Source organism: Peromyscus leucopus, chromosome 22 (genome assembly GCF_004664715.2).
Source record: "Peromyscus leucopus breed LL Stock chromosome 22, UCI_PerLeu_2.1, whole genome shotgun sequence".
Classification (NCBI taxonomy): Eukaryota; Metazoa; Chordata; class Mammalia; order Rodentia; family Cricetidae; genus Peromyscus; species Peromyscus leucopus.
In genome coordinates this window covers 45,543,596-45,564,256 of record NC_051081.1, presented here as the reverse complement: position 1 = coordinate 45,564,256, position 20,661 = coordinate 45,543,596, and the positions used below count along the sequence as shown (strand labels likewise).

The following is a 20,661-nucleotide window of genomic DNA, read 5'->3' as shown; positions in this document are numbered from 1 at the left end:
AAAGAGACAATGAAGGTCCTGAGACCAAAGTTGGATAACTTGGTTTGCCATAAAGGAAGTTACAAAGAAAGAAGGCACCCACAAACCTAGGTGCAATGTTTTTAACTTTGTCAAAAATAAGTCTAACTGGCAAACACTCAAGAGTCTCAGAAATAAAACGTTCATGGAGTCAGCCTTATAATAAGCAGTTAGCATGACAGAAATAAGACAGATATAAACACATGCTTTATTTACTGTGTGACACGCATATTTGCAATGCCGCATTCTGTTGGTCAGACTTGCTGATACTATGACAACTATCCAGGAAAACAAGCTGATGTGGGTCTGTGCTTCCAGAGGTCTCACACTGACTCCCACACTTGGGGCCTGAGGTGAGGCAGCACCTCAGAAGGGAGGACAGGGCGGGTCCCAAAAGTGCTCGGCTCCATGTGATACAATCATCCTCCGAAGGCACTCACACACATCTAGCTGGGTTTTACTAATCCCCTGGAGTGTCCCAGTCCAATCAAGCTAACATCGTTACATGTCACATGCATCAGAAGGAAATAGGAGACCAAATCAAAATCTCTCAAGTACAGCTTTCATGTACAGGAGCCAACTACATTCAAGGCTGTCCATATGCCATTCGGGGGGGAGAAAACCTATTAAATTTGATGGTGCTGGAGAGCTATAATGTAAGGACTGATGAGGACTATTCTCATCAAAAAGCCCTGCTACCAAATAAGAAGGAATCAAAGGGAAAAAATCCAATAACTCTTGCTCCCTAACCTTTATGGCCTAGGTTAATACAAAACCATTGGAGAAGATAGTAATAAAGTCCTTACTCCACATTACTTAACACCAACCAGACCCTGACCAATCTTATTTGGTCTATTAACTACACCAGGAAAACCACTACCAGGACAGAGATACAAGCAGATGACACCTGAATTATCCATTACACAGCTGAAATACTCCAAAGGGCTTAGGAAGTGTACAGATAGAAGGAGGATAATGTTTTTATATCCTACTCATTCATATGACCAAAACCAGCACAAATACAATAATATCTAAGCAAAACCACAAATCACAAGAAGACTAATTTCTTTATTGTCACCTTCAAAATCTCTGCATATTCCTGCCTGGAGATCTATGCTGAGTGCCACCAAAAGCAGCAGATACACTAGAAATTGAACAATACAGAGACCCACAGGTCAAGATGGCTATTGTTACTCCAACATTTGAAGAATCCTCCAATGACAAAAGAGGTGGGAAAAATAGAAGAGGGTGGGAGAAGGAAGGGAAAGAGGGAGGGAAAGAAAAAGAGAGGGAGGGAGGGAGGGAGGGAGGGAGGGAGGGAGGGAGGGAGGGAGGGAGGGAGGGAGGGAGGGAGAAATACCATGTTCTAGGATAAAGACAAGGAAAGTTAAGGGGACATTGGAAGAGAAAAGAAGCTGACAACCCAGATTCTAGGTGAAATTCTTGGAGCTGAGAGTTGAGAATTTTGACACAACATTTTCGAAGATGCCCTACATAGAAACAATATTCCTTTTACAAATATTTCCAGTTGCCTACGTGTATATGTCCTACGGCTTCATACCCGCTCCTTTGTCAGCTCGGAACCTGTACCTGCCTGAGAATCTCACAAGATGAAAAATAGTTCACCGTCGAAACAAGTCTTAACTCCCTTGAGATCTACTACAGAAAGGACTCACTTGACTCCTATGATTACTGTCTCTGTCTTTTCAGTCTATATTTCTTCCCACTGCTTTCCAGGTACTAACCTAGGGTTTCTATTACATAAAAATTAATTCCTGGGGCTGACAAGATGGGCAATGTACTTGCTGAGCATGCCTGAGAACCTGAGATCCTCAGCACGCATATGAAAAGCTGGACTTGACAGCTCATAGCATGTAACCATGCCACTAAAGAGAGGAGGGACAGGGACAGGCAGATCCTGGAAATGCACTGGCCAGCCAGTGTCACTAAAACAGCAAGCTCCAAGTTCACTGATAGACCAGATCTCAAAAGACTAACATGAAGAAGAGAAGAGGACACCTCAAATTCATCTTTTGACCTGCCCAAGGGTGAGCTATGCACGTGCACATTTCAATATAAATAAATAAGCACGTTAGTGATGTAATTTTGAAAGTCACCGAATTAAGGATAGTAACCAGTAATCCAGTACACATGCATGACACTCAATTCTCAGCAACACCCAAAAATAAAAAATAAAAATCACCAAAATATATGAGGCAACTCTTAAGTTACTAAAGTGCAACTTGCTGTTTTGAAAAGCCCATACCCATTTCACTCAGGTGCTTTCACTACATACTCCCACCTCTCCCAAATGATTGCATCTGCGTCAAAATCATTTCCAGAAAACACCAACGGCCTCTGTGTGACCTCCTCAGCCTCACTGTGACCTCCTCAGTCTCACTGTGACCTCAGCTCACTGTGACCTCTTCAGCCTCACTGTGACCTCAGCTCACTGTGACCTCTTCAGCCTCACTGTGACCTCAGCTCACTGTGACCTCAGCTCACTGTGACCTCCTCAGTCTCACTGTGACCTCCTCAGCCTCCCTGTGACCTCCTCAGTCTCCCTGTGACCTCCTCAGCCTCCCTGTGACCTCCTCGGTCTCCCTGTGACCTCCTCGGTCTCACTGTGACCTCCTCGGTCTCACTGTGACCTCGTCAGCCTCATCATGACCTCCTCAGCCTCCCTGTGAGCACCATCAGCATCCCCTGAACACCACAGAAGTGCTTTGAACTAGGGTTTCCAAAAGTAGCCCAGCAAGCCAGGATCAGCCTCAAAAACAAGTCCAAACTCAGACCTAGAAAGCTCTGCATTTTCCACACAGTGCACACACTACCATCTCCCCACATCAGCACCAGGTCATGAGAACAGTGAATATACACCATGGACTTTTTCCAGTTTTTGTGCAGAGCATCCACAATTGTAACATTAAATAAAATGGGTACACACTGAATCAAAACATTGTCAGGGCCCAAACATGAACCATGGAAAAGTACAAGCTAGGCCAGAGAACAAGCCACAGGCCCTAAACCAGGTGCCCTCAAAGATAAAGAACATCTCAAGGTCAGGTAGCATAGCAACAGAACAATGGGCCCTGACCAGTGCCTAGCACAACATCCTGCAGCCTCACAACCTGCATATAGTCCTTCACCTGCACATCCCCCCTCAGCTGCACGTCTGGCACATCCTGCACCCCTTCCCTCCTTCCTGCCCCTCCCCCTCCCATGCTAAATAAGCCTTGCTGAGGAGAATAAAATTTGCAGCTTGATCAGAACCCTGTCTTGCTGTCTTCCTTCGTGTCTCCCTGTCCCTTTCATTCTCTCCCGCAGGTGGGTCGCCCCCATTGACACCCCACTGGCCAGGGCAAAACATTTTAATGCATGTTTTATTACTAAATATGACTCTGATTCCTGATAGCATTTTTCTTATTCCAAATACAATGTTTAAACAGACTTGCCTATATCAAAAATTGGAGGAAGTGTCTCCCTGGGTTATTTATATGTTAATTAAATATAGCAGGAGAAAGACAAAGTGCTGCTACTGACAAGTATTTACATATTAATGAAATCTTGACTAGCAAAGACATTGTGTGATCAGAGAGAATTACAGGAACTCCTTCCCTGAGGCTATTCAGCCACTGAGAATAAGTTATACTCTGTTTAAGGATCATAGGTTCTAAAACCATCAGTAAGGTCATGCAAGTTTAAAAAAAAAAAATGAATAAGGAAAAAAACTTTTATCTCCATGAAGAGTCTAATTTTGTTGCAATCAATAACACTCGGTCTATTAATTCCATCTTTTCAGGGTAAGCCACCGGCTTGAAAACAAACAAGGTGTGTGTGGGGTACCATCTTATACAACTTTAGTTTCAAATAAAAACAGAAGCTTCATACTAAGTCACATTAAGATTCTTTGGCAATAGTTACATCCACTGTAGAACAGTGATGCAATTAACATTAATTGTCAATTCCAGTTTCAAAGCCTGGTTCATAACTGCCCCCAAAACGTTTGATGATCATTCCTTTTCTGCTTATTTCAGAAATATACCATGAAAACTGTATGTGCAAAATCAGAATATAAGCAGATCTTCTAAATTCAATCTTGAAATATTTGAATAATAGAAAATAGATTAGTCATTACACCCTAATTTTTTAAGTAACCACCAGGGTCCCAAACAGCTAAGATCAGCAATACTGACATAAGGTCAATGCTGTAATTTTTAGTTTGAAAAATTAGTTTCTATCTTCTTAATCAGAGAAATCACCCTAAACCATTTTCCCTTAAAATAACAGGGAGACAAGGATGAATCCAACCTATGTCTCAAGTATCCACCATAACAAGAGATGTACAAGTCTACTTTCCCTCCAGACAGACATGCAGTTAGACTAGGGACCAGCTCTCCCTAAGACAACCCTGAGTTCCTGGATTCACAAACAGCCAGCACAGTCCATTTAAGAGTGCTTCTCACCGGGCGGTGGTGGCCTTTAATCCCAGCACTCGGGAGGCAGAGCCAGGTGGATCTCTGTGAGTTCGAGGCCAGCCTGGGCTACCAAGTGAGTCCCAGGAAAGGCGCAAAGCTACACAGAGAAACCCTGTCTCGAAAAACCAAAAAAAAAAAAAAAAAGAGTGCTTCTCTCGTGACAGTGGCCCAGAGGCCTCTACTTAGGACCAACCCAATCACAGTCACTTTACTGTCTGTCTGCTCACAACAACTCAGGGACAATCTATGCAAGTGGGAACTGAATCAGTAGATAACTGATCAACTTTTCATTTTATATATTTCATTATAACAATGAAAATATAGTGAAGATAGAACACACAACAAAACTACTTTTGAAAACTTCAAGACAAACACTTTACTATTGAAAACACTAGGCTACATATAAAAAGATAAGTAAACTAAGATCTCACATTTCTTTGTTGGAAAGAATTACATTGTTTTCCCTCATTATAACCCAGGCTAGCTTCAAACTCACAGCATGCATTTCCCATTCCCCGAGCTACCAAGAGCTGAGATTACAGACATGAGCCAATATGTCTGGCTGCTGATGAATTTTCAGCCAAGGAATTAATCAAGGACTTGTGAATAACTAATATAATATTGTTGAGAACATGAACAGCCTCAGATTAAATATTCTTCCAACTATCCCTTTTCTACTCAGACTTTCCAGAATTACACACTGCCCTTTCAAGGCTTAGATCCAAACACTGCCTTCTCTGAGGTTTTTCCTGATCCTGCTTTACAATGGAATGCAGTCTCTCCTATGTCTAAACCTATCTGTAGTCCTCCTGTGAAACAATCGTTTACATTTTTATTAACTGTAGTATTTACAGATGTATGTATTTGGGCACACACCTGCCACGGCTCAAGTGTGAGGGTCAAAGCACAACACACAGGAGTCAGTTCTCTCATTCCGCCATGTTGGGCCTCCTTTACCCACTGAGGAGCCATTTGGTCTACCCCATCCTCTCATCTAATAGAGTTTGTCAGATTCTTATATTGGAGCCCACCTCTGTCTTCCCTACTAGATTATAAGTTATGTGGAGAAAGAGAACATACTGCATTCATATTTATATCTACCTATCCAAGCTAATACCTAGCTAAACTAGGTACTAGTTTAGCTAGCTAAAATTTCTACTGAACACTAGCTAAAATTTCTACTGAAATAACACAAAATCTTCCGTCTTATTCTTTAAGCCGCCTTCAAAGAAAATGACATAATTTTAAAAATCTTAAATTTTTTTGTTGTTTTTTTTGTGGGGAGGGGTTGTTCTTCAAGACAGGGTTTCTCTGTGTAGCTTTGTGCCTTTCCTGGAACTCACTCTGTAGCCCAGGCTGGCTTCAAACTCACAGAGATCCGCCTGGCTCTGCCTCGCAAGTACTGGGATTAAAGGCGTGCGCCACCACCGCCCGGCTCTTCTTAACTTTTAAATTAGTCTCACATATACTCATTTCAATGAAAAAAGATTAAGATTTAAAAAAAAGAAAGAAAGAAAGAAAAGATATCTGCTTTACCAGATACCATTAATACATTCTTTATAGCAAACAACCTTCCAGAGTATTTATAAAACTATAAAATTACATCCACAGAAACCAACTGTGGAAGGATCTCCTGGTGATTTTCAAGGAAGATAAAACAACAGCACGATACCTTCTGAAATGAAAACTGCCCAGTCAACACTGACGTCATTGAAAATGTTCCACCTATCGCATTTCAGAAAACTGCAGGTTACTATAGTGATGTAACTTGTGTGAATGGTTTGGAATCAGGCATGGTAGTACATACCTAATCCCAGTACTCAGAAGGCTAAGGCAGGAGGAACACTGTTGAGTCTGAGGCTAGCCTAATCCTCATAGTGAATTCATGGCCAACCCAGTCTATATGGCAACTTTGACTCAACTCTCCCCACCAAAAATTATATTAATGATTTAAAACATAAAGTAAATCGATTTGACACAATCAAATTTGTTCTGAAATTGCTTATTTAGTCATCTTTACACTTAGCCTTGACAATACGACATACAAATCATTAGGGAACTAAACAAAAATAGTAATCAGAAATGTGGGACTCAATCATTATCACAAAACCAGGAAAGACAATGGGAATGTCTGTAATGCAGTGACCATTCGCAGCCCTTCTGCATGGGACAGGACACTTTTCAGAGTCAAACCTTCAACTGCCAAGTGACCTCATTGAATTTCCATGGTTAAAGACACACACACTGCAAAGATGTCACAGTCACAGTTTCCTGAATTGTAAGAAGAAAGTGCTGTAGACATCCTGTCCCACTAATAAAATCTCAACACTTACACCATAAACACTTCACAGTGATAGCACAAAATAAATATTCAGTCTTTTCTTCTGATCATCCAGGAGTATGTCATAATGAATGTTTTTATGAACTAGTAACTGTCAATAAATTACACAGCTGACAGATACTTAAGCACAGAGCTCACTTCTGTGTGCTAAGTACACGAAGGGGAATGGAGAGACGAGTGACTTAGTGGTAAGAGAACTTGCTGCTCTTACAACACACCTGTGCTCAGTTCCCAGGACCCACTGGCAGCTCACAACCATCTCTAACTCCAACTCCAGGGCTACAGTGCCTTCTTCTGGCTTCCACGGGCACAAGGCATGCAAGTGGTACATGTACATACATGCTGGCAAAACACTTGCACACATAAAATGAATTAAAAAATTTTAATTTCAAGTAAATGAAGTCTATATGCAATGTAGTAATCTGAGACAGACTCTTCACCTAGAAAAGGGTTATTAGGAAAACACTAGATAAATAAATCTCTAGCTACTTCATTGTATTGTATAGCAAGTTGGCTATAATGGTTTCAAATATAAATGTATCCCAATACATGGATGCACTAGCAAACAACTTACAGATGGCCTATTTCTCATTGCCAATGCACAATTTTCTCTGTGGGATGCTTCCGGCATGTCCAGTCTTTTGACAGTGAGACAAAATGGTATCATCTCCAAAGCCCACACTAGAGAACTGCACTTTCAATTATATCTCCCATCAAAAGACTCACACAATGTTTTAAGCTATCCTTGGGGCACACGCCAGCTAGAAGAACAAAAACAGCACCAGTTCCCATGTGCATGCATACTCCTCAATGGCAACCAGCTTCCTCTTTCAGCAAGTACATTAGACGCAATTCCAACCACACCTGGAATTTCAAATTTCCATCAGGTTACCTTCCTCTTCCACGTCCCTAGAATTCACAACCTATAGTGTCCTGATGCTGAACAAAAGCTTTCTCAGCTCTCATCAGTGCCATGCTTTAGCACTATGTGTGATCATCAGTTCACACATATCAAACCATGCTATAAGTTTTATTAGCTGCTTACTTTCCGCCAGTGTGACAAATGCCTCTAACCTCGTTTCTCTAACATGCACTGCAGTTTCTACAGTTTCCTTAAGCGATGTGTACAAGGCAAAGATTTTTAGTAATGCATGCGTCACAATATGGCAGAAACGATAACTCGATTTCTTATTTTGAAAAATGTGCTCTGTATGTATGAATGAGATGGGACTCCAGACTAACAGAAGAACACGGGAATTCTCTATTTTTCTTCCGACATTTTTGAAAATATACACTTGATCCAATAAGAAGTCTGATCCAGTAAGTATACAAAGGGTCCAACAACCTAAGGCTGAACTTAGTAGGAAGCTCTGTTAGTAACTGCTAACAGCATGCACTCTGGACACTGTTCTAAGTGGCTTCTGCATACAGGTGTGTTGGTTACATTTGTAAATTTGATAAAGGCTAGGGTCATCTGAGAAGAGGGAACCTCAATTGAGAAAATTATCCCATCAGACTGGCCAGTAGGCAAGCCTGTGAAGCATTTTCTTGGTAGATAATTGACGTAGAAGGGCTCAGCCCACAGTGGCATGGCCATCCATGGACAAGTGGTTCTTAAGGGTATAAGAAAGCAGGCTGAGCCAGTCATAGGAACAAGCCAGTAAGCACAGTTCCTCACAGCTTCTGTTTCAGTTCCTTGCTTGAAGGTTCCTGCCTTGAGTTCCTGCCCTGACTTCCCTGGATGATAGACTGTAAGCTGTAAAATGAAATAAACCTTTCTCCCTTGATTGCTTCAGGTCATGGTGTTTTCTCACAACAATAAAAAACGCTAAGATAGTAAGTCATTCTCTCACTCATTCTCACAACAGGAGGGAGTACTTCAGATTTTAAAATCACACCACTTCACATTACACTTTAGTGGGAGTGCCCGTAACCAACTAGACATGTGCACTGAGTCACAGGCAGCTGGGGGCCAGCACTCCCAGGCCTTGCTGCATAACTTCCAGACAACCAAGTTACCCAAAGTACCTTTCAGCAGGTTACAGTCATCATGTTGAAAAGATTTTATAGGAGAAAGAAAGGTGGCAAAATAAAGAAATCTAGGTTGAAATAAGGAAAATTCTTTCTTAAATATGCTCTACATACTCAAAATTATGAAGAATAAAAACTCATTTATGTAATGAGTATGTCTATTAAGTAAACAAGGATCCTAACAAAGAAATGTGCTCTGGGGCTTGAAAAACAGCCACTCAAAATACAAAATGTAAATATATTTGTAACTGACATAGAATAGGTAGTAATGAAATGATACATCACATGTGTCAGAGAAAAATGTAATTTCAAAGCTTTACATCACTTGGTCACATTTCATCAATGTCAAGTACACCTGATAATTTAAGAATAACAATATAGAACACAAAATAGGATGTTCCTGACCACGGAAATGATAAACTTGGATCAATCAAAACTGGCTAATCAGGAACTAGAGGCAGCTCAGTAGTTTAGAGTGCACCTGCTCTCACACAGGACCTTGGTTCAGGGCCTAGCACCATGTCAGGAGACTCATGACAGATGGCCTGTAGGTCCAGATACAGGGGATCAGCCACATCCGGCCTCCACAGATATTCGCAAATATTCACTGCCATCCCACACATGAATACACGCCAATACACAACTGAAAGGAAAGAAATTCTTTACAAAAACACCGGCTCCTCAGGAGCAGCCCGCCTGGCCAGTGCAGTGTGGACTCCGGGGTAAACTGTGCTCGGGCGCTGCAACTCCAAGGAAAGGCACGGGCTGAGTCACAGTCACTTCAGCACCTCTCCTCAGTCCTCCCAGTTACCCCACCGAGAGCAGTCTAGTTGAAGAGGGAGAGAAACAGGCATCCTCCCAGGCTCATGGGACAGACAGACAGATGCTACAAGCAAGGGCCAGACAGCCAGAACTGGCAAGCACACTGTGAATGGTCCCCTCAACCCTTCAAATGGAACTACTTACAACTTTCCTTAGGGCACTTTCTGGAGAAGAAAAGCATACATCCAGTTTGCTCACATAAAATCCCAGATTCACGGAGTCCCCACTGTCTGACCCACGAACCACACACTGTGGTTGTGAGACAAAGCATGAAGGTCAGCATGAGAAGCCAAACACCACAGAGGTTCTGCTCTCATCAGAGAACACCAGCCCAAGAGCCCAAGAAGGGAAAGCAGGGCCGACACAGGAAGCGCACTCAGGCAGGTCTCAGAAACAGACACTACCTAATCAATTCTGACTGGTACACAACTTTGTTCCATACTGTTTCAGTTCCCCACCCCGTCTGTTGAAGACTGACTCTCCCAAAGGGATCGGGCTAGCCTGGGAATGGGGTCGCACATCTTACCCTCGGTGTCGTGGCCGATCTAAGGTCTGTGAGGGCCTTTCTCTCCAGCACTCTGCTGGAGCTGCCTTGTGTCCTGTTATTGCTGTTCTCCCTTTATTTCCTTTCTCTCTTCAACTTTTCCTGCTGCTCTACTAGTAATTCCTAGTCAACCTTAACTCACTCCCTTTTCATTGCTACACTCCCTAACTAATAAATCAGTACAAGCAGACTCTCTTGGTTCTTCGTTCTCTAAAAGTTACTAGGGTTGAAGGGGCAATTATGTTGAATGGCTGCTAGTGTCTTTAATATTGAGACTATCACTTATGGCTGCTTTTGCAGTTTGGGAGGCATAATCTTTGGAAATTATCTCCAGTGTCATGAGAACACTGGGTGAAGGTTTAGCTACGGAGGGAAAGAAAAATCTCACAGTTAGGAACAACACACCAAACATACTAATCCCACTTGAACCCCGTAAATCCTTCAACTAAAATAACAGAGATGATTTGAAAAATTCCAACCAATGATCTAATCCAAAATGCACAGACCTCAAGAAACATGAAAGAACTCAGGCAATATAGCTCCTTGCAAATTTACCAACACTATACTAACAGATTACAACAAGAGTTAATTAAGTTAAATCCCAAACAAAGAATTCAAAAGCATGACTGCAAGACAGCTCAATGAACTCAAATGTGCAATGAATTCCTGACTGAATTAAAAGAGAATACAATAAGCAGGTGAACAAAATAAGCAATTCAGAATAAGATGTAAATGAGAAATTCAATAAAGAGATAGAAAAACCAATGCTTTTTTAATGGGTTAAAACAAAAACAGACCTTTCAGGCCTTTGGATCCTGGGAGGAACGCCCACATGGAGCTTCCTCATGTTTCCTAAGGACACCAGTAGGCTCTTATTTCAATGGAAAGATCGAATGTACACAGTCACCCTTGTGCCATTTAAAGAAGAGCTAGTGTGCCCATGTGTCATGCTGACCTATGACCCCAGCACTCAGGAGTCTCAGAGGCAGGAAGTCACTGCATGTTGGAGGCTGTCCTGCCCTGCATGGAGAGTCACAGGCCAGTGAGAGCTCCCTAGTGAGACTCATATCTCAAAAACAAAACAAAAATACAAATAAGATATATAAAAAGAGATACTGAGGTCTCCAGGAGAGCATCCATGGTAATACTGGAGCTTGATGTCGACACTGGCTTAGAATCTAGATGCCTGCTGTGAGCACTCATCAAACAGCCTTGCTGTGAAATAAAGAGCACCAGTCCCACTTATCATATTATGAATTCACCTTTCTGTCTCTGGGATTTCAATCAGAGACAAGGCTGAGGAGCGGCATAGGATGCAGACACTGCAGGTCCCTAATCTCATCAGAACCTCAGTCCGGTTTCTCAAAGAGATAACTAATTCAAGCAGGCATTGTCAGCCTAAGCACTGTTTCTAGGAAGAAAACAAGGCCATGTGAAGGGGATCCTATTTTGGTAAATACATCTTTGTTCATTTTAACCAAGTTTTAAAAGGCTATTTTTTGAAATGTAAGGCATCTACCATTAAACACACATGCGCACAATCATAATCAATAAGACAGAGTAGCATACCAAGCCTCAGGCAACAGGACTGAGTATTCATGTGGAGAGGTGGTTTCTGGGAAGTTGGAGAGGATGGCAAGGCGATGGGGGAGCAGATCGGAGCCATGGTATGTCAGCAGGATCTCCAGGGCTTGCACATTACTCTCCTGGAGGACAGGCAAGGCACAAGAGTCTATGAAGAACTTTAGAAATAAAGGACTGATTTTTATGACACCATTCAAAATTTAAAACTGCATTTTGCATATAGTTCTGATGAGTTATTTTGAAATATCCTTTGCTTTTCCTTATTTCCATGTTTCTTAATCTAACACTATAAAATTCTTTTTTTAAAACTCTAATGGCGACAGTTTCAAAACATAGCCCCATTTTCTGTACAGTTAATATTGCAACAGAGAAGAGAGTGTAAGAGTATATGCATGCACTAACATTAACTACACAGCTCCAAGATTTAGTGTTAATAACCATAATTACTCTATTTACAAAAAGCAATTACCCGAGCATACGTTCTTGCTGAGAGAACAATATTCTGACTTCTGAACTTCTTGAAAAATTCAGCATCATATCTCTGTTCAGATGCATGAGGCGCCCCTAGGATTTCCTGAGGGAACAGTGACAATAAACAGGCTTCTAAATATGGGTGACAAGGAAATATTAAAATCCATTATACTTCTGCCTACCAAAATAAATAAGGCCCAAATTAGTTTATTTCAACTACCAACTGCTAACTTAAGTACTTTATCTTTTCAAGGGTTATATTTGTTTATAAGTGTCATTAACATTTTAGATCTATAAATAAATGAAATAGTGAAAATTAAATTGGTTTCTGTAGAACAACCGAAAACCACCTGATTACAGCAGATAAGCAACAGGTACCATGGCTACTGTTACGGCCATCTCTAGATGAGAATGTCCATCTCTAGATAAGAATGAATTTTACCACTGTTACAATGATCGGTGTTTAAAACAAGTGATGCTTTCATTCACTCAGGAAACACAAATGGACTGAGTATCCACCGTGTCCTAGGCCACTGTGAGAGGAACTGGAGATACAGCAGTAGCAAATTTCCCCTGCCTTCAACCAGCTCATAAACCAGTAAGAAATGAGCCAAGCGTATCTTGCAAAGCATTTGTCCACACCAGAGGACACACCAGGACCTCTGAACATGAAGTAGGTATCAGATGATAGGAGGAAACGGGGGTTCATTTTGCTACAAATAATAATGCCATTGTAGTTTCTTAAAGTCCAAATTAGTTAGAGATATAGACACATGGGTAGAAGGGTAACATTTCTGGGATTTTCATGAAAACATTTAAGTGAAAAGAAGGCAGGTGTGGGGAGTGAAACCCAAAGGCTGTAAAACAGACACACGTGGGCTGGAGAGATGGCTCAGAGGTTAAGAGCACTGGCTGCTCTTCCAGAGGTCCTGAGTTCAATTCCCAGCAACCACATGGTGGCTCACAACCATCTGTAATGAGATCTGGTGCCCTCTTCTGACCTGCAGTCATACATGCTGTATACATAATAAATAAATAAATCTTTTAAAAAAAAAAAACAGACACACATAATAAGTGTTTGAGGTTGGGAAGGCTCAACTCTGGGCTCATCACACCACTCTTCATATTTGAATTCTTTATAACAAAAGGCTAAAAAACTTCTGACAAAGTTAAAAGGAAAGTGCTCAAATGAAGAGTGGGCACTGCTTATATGAGCTTTTCTTTCCCAGGTGTTTACAAACTTTTACAGATTTTCTAAACTTCCAACATGTTCCTCAGTCACCACTCTTAGCTGACAACATTCATTTTAAACTGGTACTATTTGATGGAAATTCAGTTTCCACCTACCAAATCTGCAAGTCTATCTACATCTGCACAGATATGATTCCCCCCTCCCTCACAGAAGGCCAAAACAAACACATCCTGAACCTTCGATATCTCAAAACTCTCTGCATGTTCTGGGCCCCATCTCAACTCTATTTCTATGGCTTTTTCCTTCTCTCAATAAATCCCTCTCCATCCCTCTACTGATCAGTTAACATACAAACAACGTCCCTTCCTCCCTCTGCTATAAAACACCAAGCAAGCACACATTCTCAAGGACATGCCATCTTCGATCATGCCCTAGGCCTCTGGCTGGCACTCCAATTATCAACACAAGCTCCTAATCAGTAGGATCTGCTTATGCTTCCTACTTATCTGGATAAGTTACTCAGCTTCTCTAAGTCTTAGTTTTCACACACACACACACACACACACACACACACACACACACACACACACACACAAGATAGCAATGATGGCCTCAAAGGACTGCTAGAAAATTATCAAATTATCGGGGCTAAGTACACAGGACACTGGCTGATGGACGGTGAGGGAAATTTTGAAGGTATTTTTGAACAAGTATTTACAAGGTCTACAGTGAATCAGACACCATGCTGAACTCCGGAATTAAGGAAACAAGACAAAACTCTGATTCTACCCTCCTGTCTCTTCTGTCTTCACTCTTTAAGGACTAGTTCATAGTGAGTTCCTTAGAGAGGCCTCCTGGGCATCTCCAGGAAGAGCTCAGTACTTTCTCTCGGATTCACTGAGCCTTCACACCGTTACCTTCACTAAACGTCTATATCCTAGGACTCCATGAAAATTGTTGCTCATATGTCTCCCTACGTCCAGCAATGGCATCATCGCTGGCATGTAGGAAGCACCCAGGTAAAATGTAAATGAATTCATTTTTATCTTATTTGCACGGAACAATGCCCAATGATGAGAATGCAAAGCCTATCTCTACCACTATGAAACTGGCAAGCATGACAGCCAAAGATTCTCATTACACAGTTTTAATAGCCAAGTTTGTCCAAGACATCTACTTTATAAAAAGGCTAATTTCCTAAAAAAGAGTGGTCTCAAAAGTCCTTTAAAGGTCACTATCATAATATAATAATACACTTCCTAGTGTCATATGGAGATTAGCAATTCAATAGCCAATGAATAATGAAAGAAAATTAAGTGCACAGTCAAACTCAACATTGTAAGTATCTTTTCTAAGATACTATCATCCAATAAAATGAAAGTGAAAATATCATGAAAATAATGAACCATACTGTACAGAAATAGGCAGTTTCCAATGTTTATTCTTAATATCACCTCAAAATGAACTAGAACTAGAATGCAAAGGACATGCTTTAAAGGAATATGGCTGTCCAACAACCAAGCCCGTGGCAGCCCATGAGCTCATCAGGAACTCCTCATAGCTTTCTCATTTAGATTATATACCCATTCTAACAGCCACAGAAAGAATTCAGTTTTAGTATTTCCTTGTCCTCCTCCTTTGGTTTTTGAGACAGGGTCTCACTCTATAGCTGTCCTGAAACTCATTATGTAGACCAGGCTGGCCTTAAACTCACACAGATCCATCTGCCTCTGCCTGCTGAGTGCTTAGCATGTGCCACCATGCCCAGCTTTTTTAATGCTTAATGAGAGGAGACAGGGATCTAATTTCGTTCTTCCAGGGTTTTGTTTGATAACATTCCAAGGGGTGGGGAGATCCTAGGCTTCTGAGTTTGCATGAATGGCCAGAAGTGTTAAATGCCTTCAGCATCCTTAGGCCAAGAGTGAGTGGCTACAGAAGAGAGGCTCGGCACACTGCTGGACAGTAGGACACTTGCCCAGCACAAATAGGACTCTGAGCTTAAGCCCCAGATGGGAAAAGAAGAAACCTGAGCAACTTTGAGTAAGAGGATCACATAAAACATACACACACACACACACACACACACACACTAAACTGTTCACAGCCATTGAAAGTGGTTCATTTCTACCTAGTATTTTTGTTTGTCTTTTGTCTTCTGAAATAAAGTTTTACTCTACAGCACGGCTGCTCTCAAACTCAAGACAATTCCTCTGCCTCAGCTTCCAACAAATTACCACCATTACAAGCATGGGCTACCAGATACCCGGCTTCTACCTCCATGGTTAACACTATCTAAACTGGTACACCACTATGTTAACAAAAATGCTCAGCGTGGGGACATACATGCTTATGTTCCCAGAGAACAAAGTAGTATACTGTCATTAAACCCAAGAATGGCTGTACTAAAGATCAAAGATCAATCAACTAAACTCAATTCACTAACAAATCTTTAAAGTGGGTGAGAATGTTCATTTTATAAGTATCTACACTCAGTATGTCCTGAAATTTCACACTAGAATCAACTCTGTGCTATGACCTAGAAATAAATAAGTAGCAAATTAAAAGGATTTTCAATCTAGAAAGAATATGTGCACAGAAATATCCTCTAGTCTAACAGAACAACTTTTGGTCTTTTATAATTTCTAATTTTTACCAAAACCAGTCTAATAGAGGACTTATTTTTTTAATAAATTCATTTTCTCATATTTATAATCTCCAAGACCAAAACATCAGGCAGGAGCGCAGTGAGGGCATGTATCAGAAAAGATGACAAGAATAACTGGTGGGCTGAAATCATTCCTTACCTCATACGTGGCAAGCCGATCTAAGAAGGTTAATAACTTCAGTCTACAACGGCACAGTTCCTTTTGTTCCAGGGTCAACCTGTGTGGAAGAATTCGATTGAGCTGTTCACATGTACAGACATACACTTCTCTAGGAGGCAAAACATCAAGGAAATAACCTGTGTGCCCTTCAGTCTACAGCTCCTAGAACTGTATGTAAAATCATGAGGGCTAAACACACAGTAACGCATTCAACTGCAGAAGGAACTCAGCGATTCACTCAGTGAAGAGCACAGAGAAATGACCAGAGACTGGATTTCCCAATGAGCAATAACAATGAACAGCTCACTTTGAAAAATTCACTAATTTGAGGAGCTCGCGTCTCTTCTTAAGCTCTTTCTGTCGCTTGCTCTTGGCAGACTCTTTATCAGGTGGGGTAAGCTCCTCATAGGCGATGCTGTCAATGTCCACATCACCTGGTAACGTGAATCTGGAAAGAGAAAAGAACTCAGTTGACTTTTATTAGCCTGGTCCTTTTTTTTTTTTTTTTCATGTAATGAAAATATGCTTTCTCCTATATTTATTCAACTCAGTTAATTTTCACCAAAACAGAAAATAATATTTTTTTAAACTTCTGCAAACAGCATGATTCATTCACTATAACCATGGAATAAGTAATGAGGATAAGGAGTGATCAGACATTTAAAACAAAGAAAGAATATCTACCTAGAAAAACATAAAGGATCACATCAGGGTACATTCACCCAACTGTTGTGGAATATTATTTTAAGATGTGTTACATTTGTTTGTACTGTGGAACATTTGTTTAATGATGCAAAAATGTGACTTTTTTTTTTTTTTTTTTGGTTTTTGGTTTTTGAGACAGGGTTTCTCTGTGTAGCTTTGCGCCTTTCCTGGAACTCACTCTGTAGACCAGGCTGGCCTTGAACTCACAGAGATCCACCTGGCTCTGCATTCTTTTATGTTGCACTGTTTAACTCTGTGAAGCTGTGTTATGTTGCCTGTCTAAAACACCTTATGGTCTAATAAAGAACTGAATGGCCAATAGCAAGGCAGGAGAAAGGATAGGCGGGACTGGCAGGCAGAGAGGAGAAATAGAAGGAGAAATCTGGGTAAAAGAAATAAGGAGCAAGAGAACAAGGAGAGGAGGATGCCAGGGGTCAGCCACCCAGCCACCCAGCCACCCAGCCACCCAGCCACCCAGCCACCCAGCCAGGCACAGGGTAAGAGTAAAAGTAAGATATACAGAAGAAAAGGAAAAAGCCCAAAGGCAAAAGGTAGGTGGAATAATTTAAAGTTAAGAAAAGCTAGCAAGAAACAAGCCAAGCTAAGGGCAGGCATTTATAATTAAGAATAAGCCTCCGTTTGTGATTTGTTTGAGAGCTGGGTGGCGGGCCCTCCAACAGAGATGAAAAGAACTACACCCCATGTAAAACAGTTCTTACCTGATGGTCAAAGGATGGATGTTACATCACATTCAAAGGTGGGTGATAAATGGCTTTTACATGGACTAAAGATAGCCCAAAATAACTTTGGTTTGGGATCTGGACTAAGCTACCCTCCACAATCACAGGAAGTTCTTTCCATTCGGTTAGTCTGCAGAATTGTCCACACAAGTGCAGCTTTCTTAGGGAACTTCAGGTCATAGTACCTTTCTATGTACTAATACATACTGTGTATTGATCAAGTCAAGAAACTTCTCCACCATGTGACACGCTTTTCACATTGTGATGAGAACATTCGACATCATCCTTTGTATTTTTTCTGAATTATACAATACAATATGAACACCAATGTTCCTTCCTGGAATTGGCTGTGATTTTGTTCCTCTCAAACAACCTCTCATCTCCCTTTCCCTTCCTGATGCTCTGGTACCCACTATTCTGTTCAATGGTTAAGAGAGCTCAGCTTTTTTATACTCCACCTGTGAAGTAAGTCCACATACAGCATCAATTAATTCACTTAGCCCTGTGACTGATACTCAGTTCCATTTACATTGCTGCAAATGATAAGCCTTTGTCCTTTTTAAGTATATGCATGAGTATCTGCATCGTTTATATACCATGAGCATATATACTGGTACCTATGCAGGCCAAAGAGAGGGTCAGATACCCAGAACTGAAGTTACAGGCAGTTGTAAGTCACCATATGGGTCTGGGAACCAAACCTATGGCCTCTACAAAAGCAGTAAGCACTCTTTTGTTTGCTGTTTAAAGACGCCTTTATTTTATGTGTGTGTGTGCTCCTGAGCACATGGGGATTGGATCCTCCAGAAGGAGAGTTAAAGGCAGTTGTGAGGTGCACAATGTGGGTCTGGGAACCAAGCTCAGGTCCTCTGCAATAGCAGTAAGTCCTCTTAACCACTGAGTCATTTCTTCAGCCCCTGCCTTTATGGTCTTTTACGGCCAAAGAGTGATTCTACTACTCTATTGCGTGAATATGCTACATCTTCTTTATCTGCTTACTTGTAGGTGAACATCTTAGTTGATTCTATGTCTTAGCTATTGTGAACAGTGCTGTTTTAAACAGGGATATACATTTTCATTTCCTTTTTATAAATATACATTAACAGAATTATTACATCACATGGCATTTCTCTTTTGGAATTTCTCGAGCAACCTACACTTCATTTTCCATGGTTATATCAATTTACATTCTTGCTAAAATTGCTTAAGAGTTTTTCTTTCTCTGTGTTCTCACTAACACTTGCCATTTTTTTGTCTTTTTGACAACCACTGTAACTGGATTTAAATGGTAAGTTGCTATGGTTTTGATTTGCATTTCATAGACAGGAATACCACATTATTTATAATCTTAACATAGTAAAAAAAAAAAGTTAGTGTCATTAAAATTATTTAATTATTGGGTATATACTATCATTTATATCTTAACAAAGTCCCAAATGTCTGGTAAGCAATAGCTTGTCCAACAATTTAACACTATTATTATATTACTAACTGGCGTTTAGTGTTGAACGTCTGTGGGTACTTTCATAAGGCAAGTAAACACTACAGGTACTTAGTTAGTATGACCTACAGGCTGGTGTGTAAAGCACGGAGCCCATTTAGTAAGCAGAGCAGAGCCGGACATGCCCTCTGCACCCAACCACCGGCTGCAAACGTATTTCACTGAAAGGAAGAAAGCACGGCTCAACCGTGACCACTTCAGCAGTGTGGCTTCACGGCAGCCCATGCTCAGCCCGCGTCTCCGCCCCGTCACCTCTGCGATGAGTCAGTCCCCCAACCAACCTGCCGTCGTCTGCCCCCTTCCCTATGGCCACCAGAGCCTCCAGGTCGGTGCCTCTCAAGCCATACTGCAGCAGTTCCTTGGCAGCATCCACATTTTCAGGGACTCTCTCCAAACACTCATGAAGAACCCAGGACCGCTTCTTAATCTTACTCTACACAAAAAGAAAAATACACAGAGGAATTTAAGAACAGATGGCATCATATAAAACCGGATGACTGCTTTCTAGAATTGCCGATAATAACTAGATAATTATAGGCAATAACTAGACAGTTTGTATTAGGGTCATTCAAGAACTTGGTCCTAGGTAGCTCCTTGATGTCAATCTAATAAAAACCACTAATTCAATTCACTATTGGTGACTGCAGCTGGATATGGGAGGTGTGATTCCCAACAGCATTAGGGCTTTTTTGTTTGTTTGCTTAAGCTTTTTTCATACAATATACTTTCATCATATTGTTTCTCCATCCCCAACTCCTCCCAGATGCTCCCCCACCTCCCTACTGACTCAATGCTCTTCTCTCTTTCTGTCTCTCCACGGATGATGGGGGCCCATTAAGACAAAAAAAATCAAAATTAAACACTACATGAAAGGGAAAAAAAAAAGGAGTCCTTTATGTGTTGGCCAACTACTACTGGGCACAGGGCCACCCTAGAGTGTGGCCGATACACTTAGTGACATTCCATTGGAGCCAACTGATTTTCTTGGTTAGGGGTGGGACTCTGTCTACTTCCCCTTCTCAGCGCTAAGAATCTGTGTGGTTTATGCCCGTGCAGGTCTCCAATGGTTGTCACATGTCTGTGAGTTCACACATGAATCAGTCCTGCAGGGTCTGGAAGAACCTTACTTCCTTGGTCTTCTACCTCCTTACAATCTTTCCTCCTCCTCTTCTCCACAGATCCCTGAGTCTGAGTCCCAGCCCAGCATGGTGACAGCTGTGGGTCTCTGGCAGAGAGCAGCTCTGTGGGTCAGTGGGAGTCACAAAGGGGTGGAAATGGGCTAGAAGAAAAGGCTTGGAGGTGTGGGGAAAAGAACTGGGGGGGGGAGGTTTGGGGGGTTGGGTCCACACCCAGAGAGTTGCAATAGCATTCTTTTTAATTCTAATGAGCCACGGGGAAACACAAAGCTC

General features: G+C 41.4%; 1 protein-coding gene across 1 annotated transcript in view; it reads right to left on the bottom strand.

Moving 5' to 3' along the window:
• Positions 1-20,661, bottom strand: part of Nbas (NBAS subunit of NRZ tethering complex) — a 274,692-nt gene that overhangs the window by 198,510 nt on the left and 55,521 nt on the right. Inside the window, 5 exon segments of the mRNA XM_037198012.1 lie at positions 11,804-11,940; positions 12,288-12,392; positions 16,286-16,364; positions 16,614-16,754; positions 19,534-19,685. Coding sequence (XP_037053907.1) covers positions 11,804-11,940; positions 12,288-12,392; positions 16,286-16,364; positions 16,614-16,754; positions 19,534-19,685 — 614 coding nt within the window.